We start from the raw sequence: 19,844 nt of genomic DNA on the forward strand, positions 1-19,844 counted from the left end.
TGATACCATTTAGATTCACCACCCGCCCCCGAAATTATTCTTAGCTCGTTCCCTTGATTTCTTAATATCATGGGCTCTGGCTCCTCCTCCTAGTTCAGGGACCTCTTAGTGCAGTGATGTGTGTTTGACAAATCACACCCACAAAAACTTGGCCATGTGGTTTGAAAAGCCCTTTCTTCACACCGAGGCAGCAGGCTGGGTTTAATCTGAGGCACCACTGACGACATAAATGACTGTAATCCAGAACCTCAGGCTCACCATGAAAATAAGACCCGGAACCGTATAATTTGGGACTATTTTTATTTCTCACTTACGTGTCTTTTTCTCCGCGAGGGGGGAAAGGGCACCGATGGTGATAATGATGCTGAAACAACTCTGGAAGAACAGCAAAGCTGCAGTTTTGCTGAACATTTCACGTCACATAAAGGCCAGGGACTTTGGCCGAAGATGTCTGTTCATATGTGCACACTGAGAGCACAGGTTTTAGCTGTGCAGTGTGTGGGATTGCCCCATGGCCTAGTGGCTAAGGGAACCAGCCCCCACACGGCCAGCTATATTTCAAATCCCAGCCCTGGCAGCTTGAGAAACATGCCAGGCATGTGTGGTTGGGTATGTGCCCTAAATCCCTAACGGATGGAGAAATGGAGGAGAAGGGATTGTGGCATGACCAGCCCCAGTGCAGGGCACTTTCTCCATTTCCTCTCTTTCTGGGAGTACCATGTGCCCTCTGGCCAACAAAAATAAAAACAAAAACAGGGTGATGTGAAGTTTAGCACGGGAGATCACAGAACCCTTCTGGGTCTGGTAACCTCCAGAGCATGAGGCTTGTTGCCCAGGCCCAATACAGTTTAGAAGGAGCCAGCTGAGATTCTCTGCAGCAGCGCGAGCCAGCTGAGATTCTCTGCAGCAGCGCAAACGTGGCTTCCTGCTATTGGGAACCCCCTTACTGATGCCGTTGCTGAGCATCCTGGCTCAGTGCCAGTAGCAGCCTCGGTTTCAAAATTGTCCCCTAAGTCCACGTGAAGGAGCCAGCCCTGTTTTAATCACAGAATTTTATCTTATGAAGTTGTTTGGGTGTGGTGGAGTTGGGAACCTTTGAACTTCCTGGAAATGACAATTCTCATAGGAAGAGAATGAAAAGAAGCTCTTTTCTATTTAAAACCTCAGTGGAGGAAGGAGGGGGCCCCACGCCCTGATTTGGTTCTCTGATACCGTGTGTGTGTGTGTGTGTGTGTGTGTGTGTGTGTTTCCAGGTCTCTGAATATCAGCAGGCAGGCTTTCTCGTCCCTCGGGCACACCTCTCATGATTTCGTTTGTTTGTTTGTTTTTTCATTTTTAATGGGCTACTGCACCTAAGACACAAATAGGGCTGGTTATGTGGCATGGTGATCAAGGCACGTGGCCAACTGCGAGATTCCAGTCCCAGACCTGGCCAACTAAGAAACATGTCGGGCGTACATGCATGTTCAAAATCCAGAAGACAGGGAAAGATGGTGGAAAAGGGATTGTGGCATGACCATTTTCCATGGGGATGCTTTTTCCTCTCTCTCTCTCTGTCTCTGGCGAACTTGTATGCCTTCTAGCAAAACACATACACACAGATACACACATGTACACACACACATGTAAATTGGGCTTTTTAGGGTATGGAACACGGAAATAGCCACTTAGATATTGCATTCCTTGTGTGACCTTTTTAAAAAGTCACTCCCACTTCAATGTAGTTAAGGAGAGTCGCCCAGGGAGACTCTTTTTATTTTTTATAATTATTTATTTTATTTATTCATTCATTTATTTTAATTTGACCAGAGAAAGACAGAGAGAGAGAAAGATTGAGAAAGCAAGCTGCCAGGTCCGAGACTCGAACCGCGGTCAGCCATGTGGGAGTGTCCAGCACCTTAACCACCACACCACCTGCTGGTCCCCAGGAGACTCTTAGTTGGATTTGAAATAGAATTTTATTTTAGCTTGGTCTCCTAAAGGGGACACCTCTGTTCTGGGTGTCAGCTGAAGGCCAGCTTAAGGGGGCAGAGTGGGCCCAGGTCCCGAGTTGAGCAGAACCATAGCCTGCAGAGAAAAGGCAGCCAGAGCGCCGCCTGTGGATGCTGCACTCGCTCCCTGCCCACATGCCCTCTGCCCCGAGCACAGAGGCTGAGGCACTCACAGCGTGACCCTGCTCCACGATGATGAGGCGCTTCACAGTCAACTCAGCTGCATCTGTGACTGTCACCTTGTCCAGGCTGTTGCCAAGGCAGACTCAGTTTGGGGGTGCTCACATCTGTGGGATGATAGGTGGATGGACAGCGGCTTGGTGGTTGATCGTGTGGTTTTATCCACCCAGAGTAATTGAGAATAGCAGAAGAAAATATGTTTCAATCCAAGTTCAAGCCATCTATTCTCCCTGGGTAGAATGGTGTGACTGAAGTTGGCAATCTGCACCGGGCAGGTCTCTTGGCCTCCTCAGAATTTAGATTCCTAATACGATGCTAACCGTGGGTCTGTGGCATGGGGAGGGGTATGGAGTCAGACTGTGGTGGGTCATGGTCGGTCACGTCCTCCTCATGCTTGAAGTCTGACCCCCTGCCCCACACCTCGCCCACTTCATCATTCCTCTGCCTTCCTTTTCCACTGCTCGTGTCTGACTCTGGCTTGAGGTAGCTCTCTGCTTTCAAGGGGTCAGGTGTTCAGATTGGACCTACCCAGATAATCCAGGATAATCTTCCTGTCTCAATTTCCCCTGCAAAGCCCTTCACAGCACACATGGACTAATATTGGAGCACCCTGGGATGAGCAGTTTGAAGGACAGCTCGCCAGTTCTGCCTACCTTGGGGGGCTGTAAATGTGCTATGGCTGCAGAGAGCAGTGTGAAGACTGAGTGGGGCAAGTCGTGTGGAGCACAGAGGAGTCCCTGGCCACTCGGAGGGCTCTGTGCCTGCTTGCTGCCAGGGAACAAAGCAGATGTCTGTGGCTTTTGTGACACTGAGGTCATGGGGTGTCATGGGAGGTCATATGTCACGAGCAAGGGCCCAGCTCAGGCATGTGACCTTCCCTGCCATGGGCATCCAGAAACAGCGATGCCCACCTGGTGGCATGGCCTTCCCAAGTGCCTTCATTTAACTTTGGGAGAGTGTATCCTTTCTCCAGGGCCTGCTGTTGCGTTTGTAAGATTTATTTCCCCTTCTGTCTCTACCATTCAATGCTAGGGTTTGGGTTTGGTCTACCCTGATGCTACGGTGAAACCTTCTATGGTAAGACACCTCTCACATCAGATTACTGAGCATGAGGAAAAATCTAGTGTTAGAGGGTAAAACTGTTCCTATACAAGCTGGAGGTGGGCACCACACACTGGGGAGCTCTACTCATGAGGAGCGATTGTTTGTCCTTATTAATCAGTGCCCAAGGGCAGGAACAGTGGCTACAACTTGGCCAGTTTGCAGACATACCCTAAAGAGGTTGGTTAAAGCCTTTTGGTTTTAAGTTGTATTTGCATTACAGCAAGAAGGCTTGTCACTGGCAGGCTAAGTGGCATTGGAGTATGTGGCAGAGTTGGCACTGGAATCCAGGCCTGATCTACCTGAGTCTTCACTGTCCACGGCATCTCCACGAGCCCTGCTGCAAGGTAATAACCTTTTCTGTTTCAGGCCCTGAAGCGCCAGAGCTTGCTGGGTCTCTCCTTCTTCAACAGCATCTTGGCCCATGGCGACCTGCGCAACAACAAGCTCAACCAGCTCTCTGTCAACCTGTGGCACCTGGCACAGAGGCACGGCTGTGCAGATACCAGGACTCACTCCAGGGACCTCTCGCAAGTAGCACAAGCCGCCCGAGGTGTGCCTCAGCCCAGCACTGCAGACTGGGAGCAATTAGTTCCAAGCTCCCCTCTAAGCAAGAACTCTGCAGGGTCACTTTCTAGTGCTAATAAGAATGGCATTACATTTATTTCCCTGAATAAGATTCATACATATGAAAACATCAATTATTTCTGGTCATACCTAAATCTGACTTTAAGGGCAAGTTGCAATCTATTGGATCATCGGAAAAATCATGATGCATTTTTGCATAGAAAAACATAAAAAGATACATTATGAGTTTTCCAACGACCCAGTAAGAACGGCTATTTAGGTTTTGGTCATAGGACACATGTGCTTGTCAGAGAGCAAGCGAGAAAGAGTGGGAAAGTGAGAAGTCATTTCCTGGGGGGGATGGTCATGCCATAGTCCCTTTTTTCCCACTCTTCTCTGAGAATTCTAGGTATGCATACACACATTTGGCGTGATTCTCAGGCCACTAGGCCCAGGACTTGAACCATGGTCGGCCATGTGGGAGTCTTAACACCTTAACCACCACTCCACCTACGGGCCTCATAACTTTTAAAGACTTTGATTTCTTCCCTTCCTGCAAATGATTTCCTATTTTCTGCTAAATAGTATAAGCTCATATACTGGTGATACTGGTGTATATATCGGAGCCTTGTGCAGCAAGGATAGAGAATTATGAACCAGAAATGAGATGGACCTTCCTTTTTCTTCATAGGTGAAAACCCTGGAGTATATCAAGAAGCAAAGCAAACAACCAGACATGAGTCACCTGACTGAGCTGGCCCTCAGACTCCCTCTGCAAACAAGGACCTGACCTCTAAGCCTGTCTCCGGTGGGGACTCTGGTGCCAAGTGTGAAAGGCCCAGCTTTGCCATTCTGAATGCTTATTGGAATTTAGTTTTGGTTTTTATCTTATTTTTATATATATACAAATTGGTTGAATCTCTGGCCTCTACCTGAGTTACTCTGACAGTGCAGAAGTGAGAACCGTCAGGGCATTAAATTAATCCACCAGTGTCTTAGTGATTCCCTGCACACGTGGCTCTCAGGTTCTTGGTAAAGCCCCAGACGAGGGCCAGGTGGGTGTTTAGCAAGAGCGAAGCAAGAGAACATAAGTAACATTTTTCTTTTCTAGGAAATGTTTGCTTTTTCATGGTTTTGAAAAGAACTTTGAAAAGCAGTCCACTTACAAAGTTCCACTGTGCCAGGTACAGTCAGTTTCAGACGGTGTACGCTCATGTTAGAGAGTCCCCAAATCTGGGATTTGTATCACTTAATTAACTCCTTTCCTATCAAACGCAGCTCTTGACTAGATCTAGAATATATTAGTGGAAGGAGAAAGGTCAAATTCCGAGTTTCACTCTGGTTTCAGTGGAAAATATGCTGTAACTGAATAAATGACCTCAAGCAACATTTATGTACATGACTGTTCATTTAATTGCTTCTGACTCTCTTCCTCCAGAAGAAAGAGAACGTGTCTAAACATATTAGCCTGCTTTGTTTTACAGCCATAATTCTAAACGGCATGTGATTCTACTTCTCTGCTACCAGTTTGGTAGAACCTGATTCTTGAATTAGTGCTGGTGAGCTTCCACCAACAATAAGAGCACCGATATCAATGGTTGAGTTGTAGCTAGGATCCACTGTTTGGGAAAGGGCATCTGAGTTGTGGATTAAAAGTACCCCAAGCTATTGTGCTTCTGGAAGAGAAACAGGGCATAGGTTACATTTCATCTTTACTATGAAGCAAGGTGACTGTGAACAGAGTTGACCTCAGAAAGTAAGAGATTGGTTGGGCCAGCTCCATGGCCTAATGGTTAAGGAATCCAAACCCACATGGTCCCACATGGTTTAAGTCCTAGACCCCCAGTGGCTTAAGAAACATACCGGGTACATATTCGTGCATGACCAGAATCCCAAAAGGAGGGTAGAAATGGAGAAGAGATTGTGGTGTGACCATTCTCCACGGCAATTGCTTTGTCTCTCTCCAGAGGGCACATGCTCCCTCTGACAAGATTTTTTAAAAAGAAAAGAGGTAAAATAATTTAAAAAAATAAATGTATATGGCCCATTTGGGTTTGGGGCCCAAGTAGCACCAGTGCTTGGGAGGCTGGAGGCCACAGGTTTGGCTCCCAGGCTAATGTGAAGCTTGGAGAGGGGGATGTTGCACACTCCTGTAATCCTAACTGGGAGGCTGGGCAGGAAGATCAGGACACAGTGAGACCTTGTCAAAACACCCATCTCTGTGTCCCTCTCCCTCCCTCAGTAGATTCATTAAAAACTTAAATTTACTGAACCGTTTAGGACCAAGAGTATTGCTGTGGATTTTCTAGTCAACTTGATGACATCCTTCCCAAGAAACTCTTTAGCCAAAAAAAAAAAAAAATTAACTTTTATTTATGTATTTAATTTGACCAGAGAGGGACAGAGTGAGAGAGATGGAGAAGGAAATCAAGAAAACGAGTCGCCAGGTCCAGGACTCAAACCATAGTCGGCCATGTGGGAGTCCAGTGCCCTTAACCACCACACCATCTGTTGGCCCCCCACTTCCCAGGAAATTCTGAAGAGAATTCTCCACAAAGAGCAGAAGAAACACTATGGAATACCTTTCCCTCTTTCACTAACTAAACACAACACACCCTCAGAAAGCAGTAAAGAAAATAACTCAGAAAGCAGTCATGTCACTCAAATTCTGCCAAGTGGTCTTTATTTCACCAATGTATTTTCATTAAAATAATTTTACATACTATTGTTACTATATGATGCTACTTAAGTGGAAAACAATTGTCAAGTTCATAAGCTGTGCTAAGTCATTTCTTCTAGTTTGAGGCTGCTTCTGTTGGACGGCATTCGTTTCCAAGCCTGGCCCGGTGGATTCTCACTGCTTTCACAGTGACCTGAACCTGGACTTTCCAAAGGACCTGGTGCCAGGTAGAGGCTTAGGTCTTGCATGTTGTGTGGTTTTTCCTGGCCTGTCAGTAAGCCAGAATAAATCAGAGCCAGCCTCTGAAAGCTGCAGTCTACATGGGAAGAAGGCCACTAGCAGGAGAAATGAGGCAGCAGTCCGAGTGACTCCTTTCATAAAGTAGGTAAAGCAGAGGGAAAGTTCTGCACGAGACCTGCATTCACCTTCTATTGCTACCTACCACAACACAGCGCTTAAAATGACCCAATTTTATCATTGGACAGTTGTGATGGTCATTAGTTGACTGGCATCCCTGGGCTTTGGTCAAGTGCGCAGGGCTGTGTTCCTTTCTAAAGGCTCTGGGGATGGGGTGGGGTGGGGTAGGGTGTCCTTGCCTTTTCCAGCTTCTAGAGGGCACCTACATTCTTTAGCTCCTGGCCTTTCCTTTCCCATAGGGCTGGTTGAGTGAAGTTCTTACAAGTCTTGGACACTGCTACTTCTGCCTGCTTCTTCCACATTTAGGTACCCATGAGTAAAGTAGACTCAAGCAGACAACCCAGGATAATCTCTTTACTTAAGGACAGCTCATTAGCAAACTTAATCCCACCTGGTACCCTAATGCCTTTTTACCTAGTAACCTAACATACTCCCAGGTTCTGGGGATATCATGGGGGTGGGCATTCTGCCTACCACCAACCCAACCGTCCCAATAGTCTGCAGAGTGAAGACACTTCTTTTAGAACTGCATCCATTTGGCACATACTTTGGGAGGGCCACTCCAGTTGTGGAAATGGTCTCAGGGTAAGGCCTGTGGGCTAAGGCAGAGACAGAGTAGGAACCACTTACATGAACAATGCTGAAAACCAGGTTTTGGGGACAGCCAAAGAGGGCAGGTGTGAGGAGGTGAAGGTTCTCGTCAGCCAATGAGAATCCCAAGGGAAAAGCAGCCACACTGGAGAACAGACCTCAACAGCCAAGACAGACCTTGGCTACACGTGTTGTTCAGACTTCCTGAGGCCACTATCTGAGTCTAGTAACCCAGAGAAAGGCTATGTTCTAGTCAGAACATGAAGGACATGGGAAGTCACACTGAGAAACCTGTAGACAGCTCGGGGAGGGCACTGCACATAGGGAAAGGTGGCCAGGGGTGGCCAGATTTGTTCATTTGCAAAGGCTGGGGGCCAGCGAGCACCAGGAGCCACCTAGCACCAGCTAACACCACCTCTCCCTTGACTACAGACTGCCACAGGACCTGAGTGACCATGGGCTGTGCTGCTGGAAGGCAGACAAGGATATGTTCGTTCTGAGGACGTTCACCATTTTGGGTTGGCTCTCCCAACTACTGGTTTCAGTCTACGTTCTTACATACACAAAGAGGTAATAAATCTCCCCAAGCAACTGGAACTTGTGAGCCAGTGGTGTTAGAAAATCAAACCCTATGACACAGAGACTATTTACACTAGGGAAAGGCCCGGCCATCACACCATAATGAGCTATCAGTTGCAAGGCCTGGATAGGGCAAGAAGAGGGGACAATCATCTGCTCCAAAATTACCCAAGGGATATCCAAACACCATCTTTTCCTGATGCACTAAGGCATACCCAAACTAGCATGACCTCTTCAACAGGAAGAAAACCATTGGAGTAGACAGGTGGCTGGTTCTCTTTTATACTGACCAAATCCTTGTAGTGTTGACCAAGGCTAGGAGAGATTTGTTCCTTAGAGCGCCCAGGAGCCACCTCAAATGTAGAGCTTTACTCTCTGGGCATTTGGATGGCCTCTTCCATTATGTGCCTCAAGGTGAAGCCATAAAAGGCCAGGCCAACCTCCTGGTCTGAGGGGAGTGACCCAATGGGTCCTTGCAAATGCTCATGCTGAGCAATGAGTCTTGAGCTTCTCAAAGCTTTCTGGAGCTGCAGAGGTTTTCCTTCTTCCTTTGGAATATTCTAGGGTCTTGACATTCCAGCAGGTGGTGTGGAGGTTAAAGTACTGAATTGCTACTGCCAGCCTTCTACCAGTTTGATGAAGCCAACAGTGATGACAGGACACAGAGGAAAAGGACATTTCCTGGTGAACTGCTCAGTCAACCTCTGCCACCCGAGACACTGAATTTCCTGGTGTTCGAGTTGCCTGGGCTGGAATGTCTGTAGGGGGTGTTCAAGCCAAGTGATATGAAAACTGTATCCATCAGAACCTGTATTTTGGGAAGCACAAAGGTAGTGAGTGGGAGGAAATGCCATTCAAGTCACTACCTAGGGCTGAGGCTTGTGTAGAGTTGACTTGGCAACACTGTCCCCACAGCTACTGAGGCAATTTCCAGTGTCATTGCCATGGGCCTTAGCATTCAACCACCACCACCACAGAAGTCACCGGGGACTTTCTTCCTTGTGATGGAAAGGAATCTAACCAAAGACCTCCCTGGAAGTTTGCCAGTGGTTCGTTTGCAGAACTGTTTGCTTTCTAAAAACATCTTGTTCAGAATCCAGTTAAAGCACCAAGCTCCGACCTCAGCTCAGCACTCGGAGTGGAAGGCAGCAGCTGAGAGAGAGAAGACTGGTTCCAAGTCACACTTCCCGGCAGTGGGGGCATTTAGAGGGCCTCTAAATGCTCAGTTCAGACACACCTGCTCGGTGCAGGCAGCCTAGATGCCTCTGCCTGCAATGACTCCCAGACAGCGGGGAGGAAAATGAGTCCCTCTCACTGATTCCACTTCCAGTATGTGATACTGACATGTCATCAAACTTCTGTTTCTTCAGTCAAAAGGCATTTTGATCCCCAACGAATATTCTGGGTGAAATTCCCTAGAGGAGGCATTCTGAGTAATGAATATTGGTTTAAGACTTGGGTACAAAAGGACAATACTTGGCACTTACTGGTGGGTGACCCTGGATGATTTACTACTTTATCCCTGAACTTGAGTTGCCTCGTCTATAAGGTGGGGATAATAATAGCACCCATTATGAAAATTAAATGCATGAATGCAAGCACTTCAGTATGGGCCTGGCAGTGGCTAAACTCTCCATGTTAGCTGCCATTACTATCCACACTGAGGTCTTGCAAACCGGGATGGAATGTCTGGACGGCCATTGTTTTCACTCATTCTCTTGGCCTCTGAAACGTGAGCTGCCCCCACCCTGGATCATTCAAGCCCATCAGGATAGTTGTCCTTAATCCTTGCAGGTGCTTGATTCGAGACAACTGTCAGATGGCTTTCGTCTGCAAAACTGAGTAGTAAAAGCAATTTGGGGGGGGACATACACTACAGTTTAATCTTCCAACTTGATTGACCTCGAGGCGTTCCTGTCAATATAAAAGATTTTGTTGGGGGCAGTGGAGAAGCCAAGGCCGGCTCCGCGATTGTGCTTCCAGCTCATGGCGCGGTCGTAGTCCTGCTGCAGGTTCTGCTGCAGGCTGGCGGCCGCCTTCTTGAGGGCCATGTGGGACCGTCCACCCGTGTTAGGGGAGCAGCTGGATGAGGGGGAGTGGTTTTTAAAGCCACCCATAAGTTTGAGAAATTTCAGTTTCTGTTCCTCGCTTTCAAAACCAGCAGTATCCCACTGGCCAAACTGGGTTCCCTGCAATATGAGAAAAAAGTGGTTATTTTCCTTGACTCCAAACCCCTTTCCCTCCCTCAATGCCAGACCCACCAGGTGGGACTCAGCTGATGAAATGCTTACTGCATACCAGCTACAGTTAATAAGCTTGGCAGTGGTTTGTTTTATTAATCTTAGCAAAAGCCCTATGAAGAATCCCATTTTACTGATGGAGGTTTGCAGCTTAACTGAGGGGAGAGGCCTAATTAGTACTAGTTATTGCAGACCCAGGATGCAGCCACACCAATGTGACTCTCTGAGCCTCAACATCCTCATCCATAAGATGGGAGTGTTCACACCCCACAACAGGGCTTTGATGAGACTTAACCCGGTACAAGAAGTTTGGCACGTTTTAAGTCCTCAAGACCTGACTGTTCTCATGCCACCTCGACAGCTGCTGGCCATGCTGAGACCTTTCTGCCTGCACGCCTGTCGCCTGCAGCTGATTTGTTTTTAGGTCAGCTTTGAGAAAAGTTAAGAATCAGTCGTTGCTCTGAATGCTCCAAGTGCATCAGTGACACATCCTCCCAGCTTCAAGATGCCCCAGATTCAGGATCGCTACAGCTTCCCTGGTCTAAAACATCTAGAATGGAGGCCGCCTATGATGGGTACAAACAGGGTATGAGGACAGCGCAGCCAGCAGTCTGGCTGGTCTTGCGTGAGCCATGCTAAGAGCAGCTGACCCAGCCAGAAGGCCCAGAGCTGGCCTGGATCTTCACCCCATGCCCCAGCAGGGTAGGCAGTGTCATCTAAAGCGCCCCTGGCAGAGCCTAGGCCTGTACTCCAGGATTGCTTTCCTACCATCAGGCCCTTCCAGGTACAGCTCCTGGAGCCCTGCAGCTTCGGAGGCTGCTGCCCCTCCTGCCTTCCTCAGGGCTCCTACCAGCTCTGCTCAGCTCAACAGGGTGGAGGGAAAGGAGCCACCCAGAGAAGGACAGCAAAGCCTCACGGCACCCCACTGGGCCAAGGCAGGAATCCCATTATATGGGTGTGGAAACTGAGGCACAGAGAGGGGACGCAGCCTAGCGACTCACAGCTAGCGTGCACAGCCAGTAACTGACTTCAGATCTTCCCTGAAATCTGGCTCCTCTGTCTGCTCGGAAGGCTCAGACAGCATGAAGGCCCACCTCGCTGGCACTGACCCTCCTTTCCCTCTCCCCAGAGCCGGCCTGTTAGCCAGTCCCCCTGCCATGCCTCCGAAGTCGATCACAAGGCGTTTTTCTCTGTGCCATCTGTCACCTAGGCCTGTGACCAGAGGCTGAGCCTTCTAACCAGGCTGCGGCTGCAATCAGAGTCCACACAAGCTGCTGAGGCTGGCCTGGCACAGCTCCACCCTGTCACCCCCGTGCCTGCGCTGCACACCTGATGGGCCTTCACAGTCCACCTCTCCCACCCGGGGTTTGACTCTGGCCCGTGCCCTGATAGGAATGACCTTTGTTCTGCCTTCTCAGGGCTGCCACCTCTGCACCTTAAGGTCTCTGGACAAGGTCACCTTCTCCAAGCAACCTTGTGTCACTGCCCCACCCAGGTGGCGTCCCTTGCCCAGCCTCTCTCTAGCTCACTTTCTGCTTCCTTTCTCCCAGCATCCTTGCTATCTGAAACGATCCTCCTTTCCGGGTTAATCCTGCTTCCCTACCAAACCCACCCCCTGCCCAGCCAGACTGCAAGTGCGATCGATCCCTTGGCCTCATTGGCCTCTATACCCAGCACCTGGCAGGGCACCCGGCAAAGCAGGGGCCAGAACAAACAAAGCTATTCCACCCATTACCGCAGGGAGCTACAAGACAAGTGAGCACCAAGGCCCCAGCCTGCCCACCAAGCCGCCCCGCTGTGTGTCCCAGCATTGTCCTCCCACCTGTCCATCCCATCCTTTCAGGCCCAGCCTGGGCAGTTCCCATCCAAACTGGATCTGAGGCCAGTCCTGAGTGGGCAGCCACAGCCCTGCTCTCCTCTCCGCCTCCTGCCCCTGCTCTTAGCAGCTCTCCAAGGTCCCCATCCTCTACTGGCATGAGCTCATCATGGTATGTCCTTGGGTCACCCATCCAGGCTAGAGACCAAGGTTCAGGCAGCTTATCTTGCAGACCAGATTCCCAGAAGGGAGGAAAGCACCCCTCTCAGAGGAAGGAAATCAGCTCAGGACCAACTCTTGCATAGGGAGCAGCAGGTGGGATGGGGCAGCACCTGGTCCCCACTCCATGTCTTGTGTTGTGGGAGAGGAGGGCTCAGCACATTATGCGTGCCTCCGCGTGGAGGCCCAACACCAAGCTTACCATCCTCCTGTTTTCAGACGCTTCCGTTTTTCCTGACTCACGGTCGATCTCTTCTTGCAAGGCCTTTCGCCTCACCTGAGCAACGAGGACGGAGGGGAAAAACGAGTGTTTTCTTTTGAGCTTAAACCCAGGACAAAGATGAGGTTGGGAGGAATGGAGGTGGCAGGAGGGAGTGTGGCTGTTTGATCAAGACCACAAGGGAAGCTGTCAAGGACTACGGTCCCTTGCCTGACGGTGGGCCAGCCTCCTAAGAGGAGAAATCCTCTTTAGCCAAGATTTCTACTGCAGAATTAATTTTTTTAGAAACTGAAGTGACTACCTTCCCCACTATAAGTTTTATCTATCATGGCCATTTTGGGTAGAAATGTTCCCACAATGCAATGTCCAAGCCCTGCCTCCTGGTGCAGAGGATACCGTCGCTAACGTGTGATGACAGCATCATTTTCTAGAAAGACAGGCCGTGAAATCAGGCAAACTAGTTTGAAGCCCACCCTGTTACTAGCAAGCTATGTGGCCTTGAGTAAGTCACTTAAGCTTTCTGACCATGGGCCATCCTAAAGAGAAGAACTTTCTTAGACTTTGGATTTCACGGGCATGGACACAAGGCGAAGGGGCTGTTGGGAGTTTGTGCACAGGAAGTGCATGAGGGCTCAGGGGTTCGAGGCCTTGTCTCCGCAGGACTAAGAGCACCTGGGGAAGGAGCAGGAAAGCACTGGGAATCTGGATGAGTCGGGGCCCTATCCCTGTGCCCCGTGTGGCCACCTGACCCTGTCACGGCAGCTGTGGCGGTTGCTGGCCCTACTCCGAGAGCCGAACATGCCTATGACTTGGGAATGCTGGGAAGCTATTTCTGGGGGACAGCGTTTTGTGCCAGGCCCTGGATGAGGGCTCTGTGGTATCACTCCAGTGACTCCCATGACCTCATGAGGGTCCCTCCAGAGAGAGTTCCCGAAAGCCCCCATGGCTCTAATCTAGCATTTGGCCCCAACTTGCTGAGGGAGCCTGGGGACAGCAGTCAGAGTCCTGCTGCCACTTACCAAGCAGACAGGAGGCAGCCTGCCCACTGCTTCGCAGACCTCACCTCACATGGTCTTCGTGGCACTCTGTCACGACCCCTGCCTCCCATGGGGAAAACCGAGAGTCAGGGAGGGCCTCTGCTAGGACCAGCCTCGTGGCAGGCCTTGCAGCCCCCCTCCGTCCTGTCAGGCTCGAGTTTAGGACCAAAGAAAGGCTCCAGGACCCACCTGCCTGGGTACCCAAGACAGAACCTCTCACTACACTGAGAAAGGTCCTAGCTATGGGGTCTTCAAGATATGTCCAGATCCCTGTGGTGGGCTGCAGAAACTCAGGTTCCTTATCACATGCCAGAGGAGTCCCCGGGCATGACACGGAGAGGGTGCAAGTTCCCTGTCCCTGTAGGCATGCCACAGAAACTGGCTCAGTGGCCTTTGAAGTCCCTGGCGTCTCTGAGACCAGGATTTTGGGACCTGGTCAGTGGCAAACCTGCCTCTGGGGAGTAACAGGAGGCTGCAGGAGGGAGAGGAGGGGCCCGGGTCGTACCTGGTCTATGTGCGCCTCATCCATGTTGCCCTTCTTTTCCAACACCACCTCCAGGTCTGTGTCTGGCTCCTGCAGAGAGGGCAGAGGTGGTCAGGTTCATGCCTGCCATGCGTGGTCTCTGTCCCGAGCCCAGCAGGGGAGGGGTGAGATCATGATGGAGTCCAGAAAAGACCCCAGACCAGAAAAGGCTACCTCCTACTCGTGCCACCTAGACACTGTCTTGGATAAGAACACCCTTCTCATCCTTTCTCTTCCACGATTCTCCCACCCAACTGGTGGCACCAACCTAGCGGATGGATGAAGAAATTGAGGCTTCAGAATGGTAAAGGTCAACCACAAGGTCACCCCACAGCTCAGAGGCAAAGCTGACTCTAACCCTGGGCTACTGAATCAAGGTGCGGTGTGTGGCCTTTCCTAGAATCACCTGACCTATAGGGACACCTTCTTTTCCAACACCACCTCCAGGTCTGTGTCTGGCTCCTGCAGAGAGGGCAGAGGTGGTCAGGTTCATGCCTGCCATGCGTGGTCTCTGTCCCGAGCCCAGCAGGGGAGGGGTGAGATCATGATGGAGTCCAGAAAAGACCCCAGACCAGAAAAGGCTACCTCCTACTCGTGCCACCTAGACACTGTCTTGGATAAGAACACCCTTCTCATCCTTTCTCTTCCACGATTCTCCCACCCAACTGGTGGCACCAACCTAGCGGATGGATGAAGAAATTGAGGCTTCAGAATGGTAAAGGTCAACCACAAGGTCACCCCACAGCTCAGAGGCAAAGCTGACTCTAACCCTGGGCTACTGAATCAAGGTGCGGTGTGTGGCCTTTCCTAGAATCACCTGACCTATAGGGACACCACACCAGCCCGCTGAGACGAGCTCCCCTCTGAGTCCTGGAGGCCGCCTCACCTGCCTGAACCACCAAGGCAGCTCTAACTCCTGCTTCCCCACATGGCGGCTATCACGGCACCTCCCTCCCCACCCTGCTGATAGGAAAACCCCGACTCCTGCAGTACCTAGGGGGTGGGGGGGGAGGCCACACTACAATTCCTTCTCCTCCATTCTCCTCTCAAGATCTTGGGCACACACATGCATCCAGCATGAATTTAAGACACTGGGTCCGGGACTCAAACCGCAGTCGACTACATGGGAATCCAGCAACATAGCCATTACGCCAACCACTGGTCCCTATGCGTCCTTCCTTTAAGCGTGTCCTGCCTGGCGCCTGGCATACGTGCAGAAGATCCATGGATGGTTCTTCACTGGCACTACCCGGCCAGCCCTGCCTGACTCAGCAGGCTGCTGGGGGGTGGGGAGGAGCATCCCCAGCACAGGAGATGCCAGGCACAGGGGACTGCTTCTCCCTGAGCTCCCGGGAGAAAGGACTCCAGATTCTGATGGGGCCTAGGCTCTAATCTCTCCAGGGTTCCCCTCAGCCCTGAGTTTCTGAAAGGTGGAAGATAATGGTGAGACCAAGTCCAACTGACTACAGCAAAACCACAAGAAGTGCCACAGCCAGAACTCCCACCGCAGGCACCTGCTCTAGAGGCCCTGCCCTCCCAGGCCCACCTGCCAAGCTGGGTGCAGACCAGACACCCTCCTGATCACCTGGCTCCAGTCAGCATTAACTGAGCCTCCTCTGCCAGGCCAGGCCAACCCTCAGTAAGTGCTCTGGACTAATCAGCCATCACTACTACTTAAGGGCCCCAGGGCAATGGCTGGCCCGACGTCACCCCACCAGTTGGTGCAGAGCTGAGAAGAGAACCCAGGGCTTTCTCTCCTAGCACAGCCATTTCTTAGGCAGCTTCTGTGAGATTACACAGCTGTCTGGGAAGGGATAAGATGCCAAGCTGTGATAGCAGACTATGCCCAGCTAGGTGACCTTAGACAAGGTATTGAACCCCCTTCTGTCCCAGTTTCCTTCTCTGTGACATGGGGTCAGCACAGCTGCTGCCTGGCTGGACTGGAAAGAGGATGAAATGGGCTAGCACATGAAGAGCCCTCAGCACAGTGCCAGGCGTACCAGGAGTGCTCAAGGAATGTCAGCCACCAGCCACTCTGAGGGGACAGGCACGTCTGGGAGCAGGACACACACCCTCTTCTCTCCACCTGCATGTCCACACGCACACCTCAAGGACAGGAGAGGTGGCCAGCTGGCAACAGCACAGCCAGGGAACTACAGGTCTGAGTCTCTGGCCCTCCAGGTCCCCTCTTCCGCCCCTCCCCCACTCAAGGACACCTATCAGGACAGGGACATGCTGTCATCCACTCCCTTCGTCCTGGCAGTAGGGCTGGGTTTTCCTCTCAGAAACTCTCTCCCCCATCTCAGATGGCATGGTCTTGGGGAGACTAACACCCTCAGCCCCTAACCACAGCTTCAGATCAAGGCTCCAGCTAAAATGACCCAACTGAGACCTGTCCTATAAGATCAGCCCTGAGACTGTCAACACTTAGGGGGGGCCACCCTTCCTGCTGTGGGGGCAGCTGCACTAGAAGGGAAGCACAGAGTGGCTGGGACCATCCTGGCAGGGATGGGGACTGGGGAGGAGGCTGGGACCAAAGCCGAGACAGAGAATTCAGTGCCCAGAGTCGAGGAGAAACATCTGACATCTCCTGCCACAGAGACCATGTGACTCCTAAGCTGCATATACTGAGCCCAGAGAGTATAGCTCTGGGTACTCTCTGGGTACTTGTTATCTAGAGCTGGTCGATTCCTGAGTTTTGGACAGCAAGAAGCAAGAATTCAGAGAGCAAGAAATTCAGGGCTATCCTTTAACTGAGTGGTTAAGGCAGCTGGATCCCAAATTCCAGACCCCAGTAGCTTGAAAAGCATGTCAGCACATGGGTGTGTGCGCCTGAAATTCCAAGAGGAGAATATAAGAAAATGGATCATCCAATCACCCTTGGGGGCGGGGAGTGATTTCTCCTCTTTCTCCTTCTCTCTGTCTCTCTCCAGCAGGCACAAGCACCCTAGAGTAAGATTAAAATTAATGAGAAAAAAAAAGAAAGACTAGCAAGGGGAGGCTTCATCATCCCCATGGCTCGGAGATGAAGACCTATCCAGCGGGTGCTGAAGCCCTTGTTCTTCTGGTGTCTCCTCCTTGACTCCAATTTCTTTAGTTCCTAGGTACATACAGTGAACAGTCGAGTTTCAATAGCAAGGGCCACTGGTATTCGTGATGCTATTGCAGGAGCCCCTAGATCCAACCATACCTGAAGCTAATCACTCCTTTTCCAATTCGATGTGTCAATAGACCTCTTTTCTAGTAGAAGTTAACTGAACTAGGGTTCTGGCAGCTAAATGCATAAGCACCCATGCGTGCGTGCGCACAAACACACACACACACACACACTTCATCTCCACCCTGGTCCTCGCAAGGTAAAGTCCATTTCTGTAAGAATACCTACCTCCTCCCACGGATCTCCTGCTGCCCCACTCTCTTTCTTCTTCTTCTTCTTCCTTTTCAGAGCCGGCTCCTCAATGCCTTGCTGCTCCACCTTTTTCTTGGACTTCATTTTCTTCTTGGCTGGGGCCTTTGGGCCATCTTCTATCGGGATATACTCTGGAGCCTCAACCTTGACCAGTTTCTTTTTGCTAACTTTCCTAGGGCTGCCCTCCACGGACCTGGAGAGCTTGGAGTGGCCCAGGACAGGGTCTCCTTCCTCGTGGATTTTCTTCTTCTTCATCTTCCTGTGTTCCCTGGGGCTGCCCTGCTTCCGTTTCTGCCCCAAGGCTGTCTGCTCCTCACCCTCCTTCTCCTCGGAGCAACTGTACAGCGCATCCTCAGCCTCGCAGGACCAAGGGTCCTGGACTGAGAAGGCTGCACCATCCTTGGCCTTTTTTTCCTTCTTGTGTTTTTTAAGCTTCTTGCCAACTCTGGTCACCTCGTCACTTGGTCTGCGGTCTGGGGAGGTCTTTGTCCCTGAGCCATGGGACACAGCCAGAGTTAACAAGGACTTCCTCTTTGTCTTCTTCTCCCCCCTGCAGACCTCAGAGTAACCAAGGGACTGCTTCCTGGGGCTGGGTGACTTGTCTGCTGGTCGGGCGTGCAACCGGGTCTCAGATTATGGCGGCTCCTCACTAAGGGTGCTATGGCCCTTCCTCCTCCTCCTCCTCCTCTTCTTCTTCTTCTCCTTCTTCTCCTTCTTCTTCTTTTTCTTCTTCTTCACTAGAGGCATCTCAGATGCCTGTCCTCGGACCACATTCTTAGAGAGGGATGTGGCTCTTACAGGAGAACTGTCAGAGAAATACTTATCATTGTGTAAAACTGAGTATTGAGTCTCTGGTTCTTTGACTAACTTCTTCTTCTTCTTCTTCTTCTTCTCTGGGAGCCCAAGGCCCAGGTCTACTTTTTGGGTCTTAGTGATCATTCCTGAAAAAACAAACGTTGCAAGTCATCTCCACACATGCCAGTTGTGTCCAATCCTACCAAGCGCTGCCAAGAGCCATGTCTGAGTACGTGGTCTTTGAGGGGAAGGGAGGAATGGTCACAATTCCTCTGGAGGAAAGGGAAATACAACATAGTAGCATGAAGTCTAAATTCAGACAGCCCTGGGTTCAAATCCACTGTTCTCTGGCTTGAGACCTCAGTTATCTTCTTGAAGCCTCAATTTTCCCATCTGGAAAATGGGGCGGAAACAACACCTTCTTCCTCAAGTGGATGTTGATACATAGACACAAGGTATTTACACAAAGGAATTGGTACATGGTCGGTTCCGTTCTCTAATCCCCTTCCTCAAACCTCTCAGCCCAGTCACTCATTCAACAGACTATGGACCGCTCTCCTGGGCAACCACTGAGAGTATACCTATGGTCCAGACAGACAGATCAGTCACAGCCCTTTAGGAAATGCATTCCCCACCCTTCCTTGGGTGACTTACCCTCCGAATGTCTCCCCATGTGGCTGTAAGCAGTAAGGTACAGTGGCAGAAGCCCCAGCAAGGACTCAAAAGATCTGGATTCAAAAGGTGACTATGATACACACCTGCAGAATGGTCTTAGTGTCTCTGGGCCTCGGTTTCCCCATTCTTTAAAAAGAGACTGAACCAGAAGCTGCCTGGGATGGGGGCCATATCCAGCTTGCAATCTGCTTCACTTGTCTTTAAGGCTGCAATGTGCTGGTCAACATTTAATGACTGGTAATGACACAGCAAGCTGGAATGCCCAGTTTTATTTTTTAGACAAATGTCATGGAGTCACCCGTGAGAAAAGGTGAAGCCCTCAACACACTTTAGCTTCCACCGGGACCCATTCTCTCTCTAGAGATACCAGCCCAGGACTTAATGTTCCCTGGGATGACATAGAGACATTGGGGAATCTAAAATCTTCCCTCACAGGAGGCTTGAATACTAGGAGGGACCAAGTCAGTAGCTTCTTCACCCTGCAGCTCTCAACCTCAGACCCCAGGGGGTCCGCACTGGACTTGGTTCACTCTTAACTTCAAAGAGATAAGCCAGGCCTGAGCTAAAGCTCCAGCTCTTTCATTACCTGCGCCCGGAGCAGCTGGAGAATCAAGGTACTACTTTGTTCATTCATTCATTCCCGACTGTCCTGTTTCCTGGTGTATTCACAGAGCCTACCTCAGGGCCTGACACATGGCAGGTGCTCAATATATACTCATTAGCTGTCTGGCTGGACAAGTGCTCGAGACAGAGATGGCCAAGATAAAACAGCAGTTATCACAAAGTACATGGGCGTGGAAGGGA

The 19,844-nt window shown here is 50.6% G+C and overlaps 2 protein-coding genes across 5 annotated transcripts in view; one reads left to right on the forward strand and one right to left on the reverse strand.

Annotated features, from left to right (window-relative positions):
* The window catches only part of VPS35L (VPS35 endosomal protein sorting factor like), a 143,579-nt gene extending 138,351 nt beyond the window's left edge, over positions 1 to 5,228 (forward strand). The window contains exons 30-31 of one of the 4 annotated variants that reach the window (XR_003549098.1): positions 3,496 to 3,619; positions 4,531 to 5,228. Coding sequence is in view for 3 of the 4 variants with exons in the window: in XM_027771090.1 (XP_027626891.1) it covers positions 3,642 to 3,806; positions 4,531 to 4,629 (264 nt within the window). In the remaining variant the exon portion in view is untranslated. Of the gene's footprint in view, positions 1 to 3,495; positions 3,620 to 3,641; positions 3,807 to 4,526 lie in introns of all 4 variants that reach the window. The other 3 variants (XM_027771090.1, XM_027771088.1, XM_027771089.1) reach the window with 3 other exon arrangements.
* Positions 5,229 to 9,748: 4,520 nt separating this feature from the next.
* Positions 9,749 to 19,762, reverse strand: KNOP1 (lysine rich nucleolar protein 1). The gene is given in 5 exon segments (XM_027771091.1): positions 9,749 to 10,295; positions 12,584 to 12,658; positions 14,144 to 14,212; positions 17,547 to 18,511; positions 19,627 to 19,762. Coding segments are annotated over 4 exon segments (1,416 nt in total). The 5' UTR covers positions 18,510 to 18,511; positions 19,627 to 19,762; the 3' UTR covers positions 9,749 to 9,986.
* Between the last annotated feature and the right edge of the window lie 82 nt (positions 19,763 to 19,844).

The sequence above is a fragment of the Tupaia chinensis genome, unplaced genomic scaffold (assembly GCF_000334495.1).
Source record: "Tupaia chinensis unplaced genomic scaffold, TupChi_1.0 Scaffold000182_1, whole genome shotgun sequence".
Taxonomy (NCBI): Eukaryota; Metazoa; Chordata; class Mammalia; order Scandentia; family Tupaiidae; genus Tupaia; species Tupaia belangeri.